Source organism: Nanorana parkeri, unplaced genomic scaffold (assembly GCF_000935625.1).
Source record: "Nanorana parkeri isolate BGI_ZX_2015 unplaced genomic scaffold, ASM93562v1 scaffold1627, whole genome shotgun sequence".
Lineage (NCBI taxonomy): Eukaryota > Metazoa > Chordata > Amphibia > Anura > Dicroglossidae > Nanorana > Nanorana parkeri.
Window position 1 is genome coordinate 38,039 of NW_017307895.1, and position 1,156 is coordinate 39,194.

Genomic DNA, 1,156 nt, shown 5'->3' on the forward strand with positions numbered 1-1,156 from the left:
CTCATAGTTCTCCTTTAATGTAATAGCGAAGTTATTGCTGAATAAATAGGCCCACGGCAGAAATGTAAAGGTTGCTCGGCTCCATGGGGGGTGTCCAGGGGGGAGAGCTGATTAGTCTGCCGAGATCACATAAGTAGCTTGTATCCCATCACAGGTTCAAAATCAACACATATATCCAGATCACATTTACTATTTGTATCCGGGCGCCCTGGGAGAAAAGTCAATTGTTAATCTGCTATGTAGCACCACCTGGTGGTCAGCAGCAGAACTAATGTTCAAATATTTGCTGGTATACATGTATATAGCTCTGACATATACCGCAGCGCTGTACAGAGAACACTGAGCCAGTCACATCAGTCGCTGTACAGAGGAGCTTACACTCTAATGTCCCCTCCCCCTCACAGTCACATCAGTCTCTGTACAGAGGAGCTTACACTCTAATGCTGCCCTCTGCAGCTTTCCCATTCACTTACCGCGCCAGTGCCGGATCTTCCTTGCCGGGGGCGGGCAGCGCGGCTGGTGGACGGCACATGGAGACAGCTGAACCCTTTTCTGGCTCCTCGAATGTCTTCCCGAGGGCCGGTCCCGGGGGTTCCGCGGCGGTCAGCTTCCGGCTTACAGATCTACAATGATATACAGAGATGAGAGTGTCAGTCATCAGAACGTCTGGAACGAGCTCTCCGTCCTCTGCGAGTCTCACCGGCTGCTTCATAGAGAGAGACACAGAGGCAAGTACTATGTCGGTAAACTGGAGAATAAAGATAAAGAGGGGGAGGGGCAGATGACGGCCAATCAGATGAAGCGTTAGACATTACTTGCTGTGCTCCTGGTTGGGTCGGGACACGGTCGGCGGTTTCCCTCTCACGGCCCCGGTTTCGTCTTTGTCGATACTGATCCATTCTGCCGGAAGAAGAGAGACAACAATCAGAAACTTTTAGACGTCTGGAGCTTGTACCGAGCTTCTCCACACCAGCTGAAATTAGGCTTGCAAGGGGGCGTGACTGCGCTGAGCATGCATGGGTGAGTGCTGGAGTCACATACAGACGTTGTATCCCCCGTGTGATAGGATTCTCCTCACCAATACTAATGTGATATCAGTGTAATACACAGTGACGGCTCAGGGGGAGCACAGAGAGAGAGGGGCGGGGGGATAGAG

General features: G+C 51.6%; 1 protein-coding gene across 1 annotated transcript in view; it reads right to left on the reverse strand.

Annotated features, from left to right (window-relative positions):
* The window catches only part of LOC108799086 (phosphatidylinositol 3,4,5-trisphosphate 5-phosphatase 2-like), an 8,363-nt gene that overhangs the window by 1,858 nt on the left and 5,349 nt on the right, over window positions 1-1,156 (reverse strand). The window contains exons 7-8 of the mRNA XM_018570905.1: window positions 816-900; window positions 474-623 (exon numbers count right to left, since the gene is read on the reverse strand). Of these exons, the coding sequence (XP_018426407.1) occupies window positions 474-623; window positions 816-900 (235 nt within the window). The remainder of the gene's footprint in view (window positions 1-473; window positions 624-815; window positions 901-1,156) is intronic.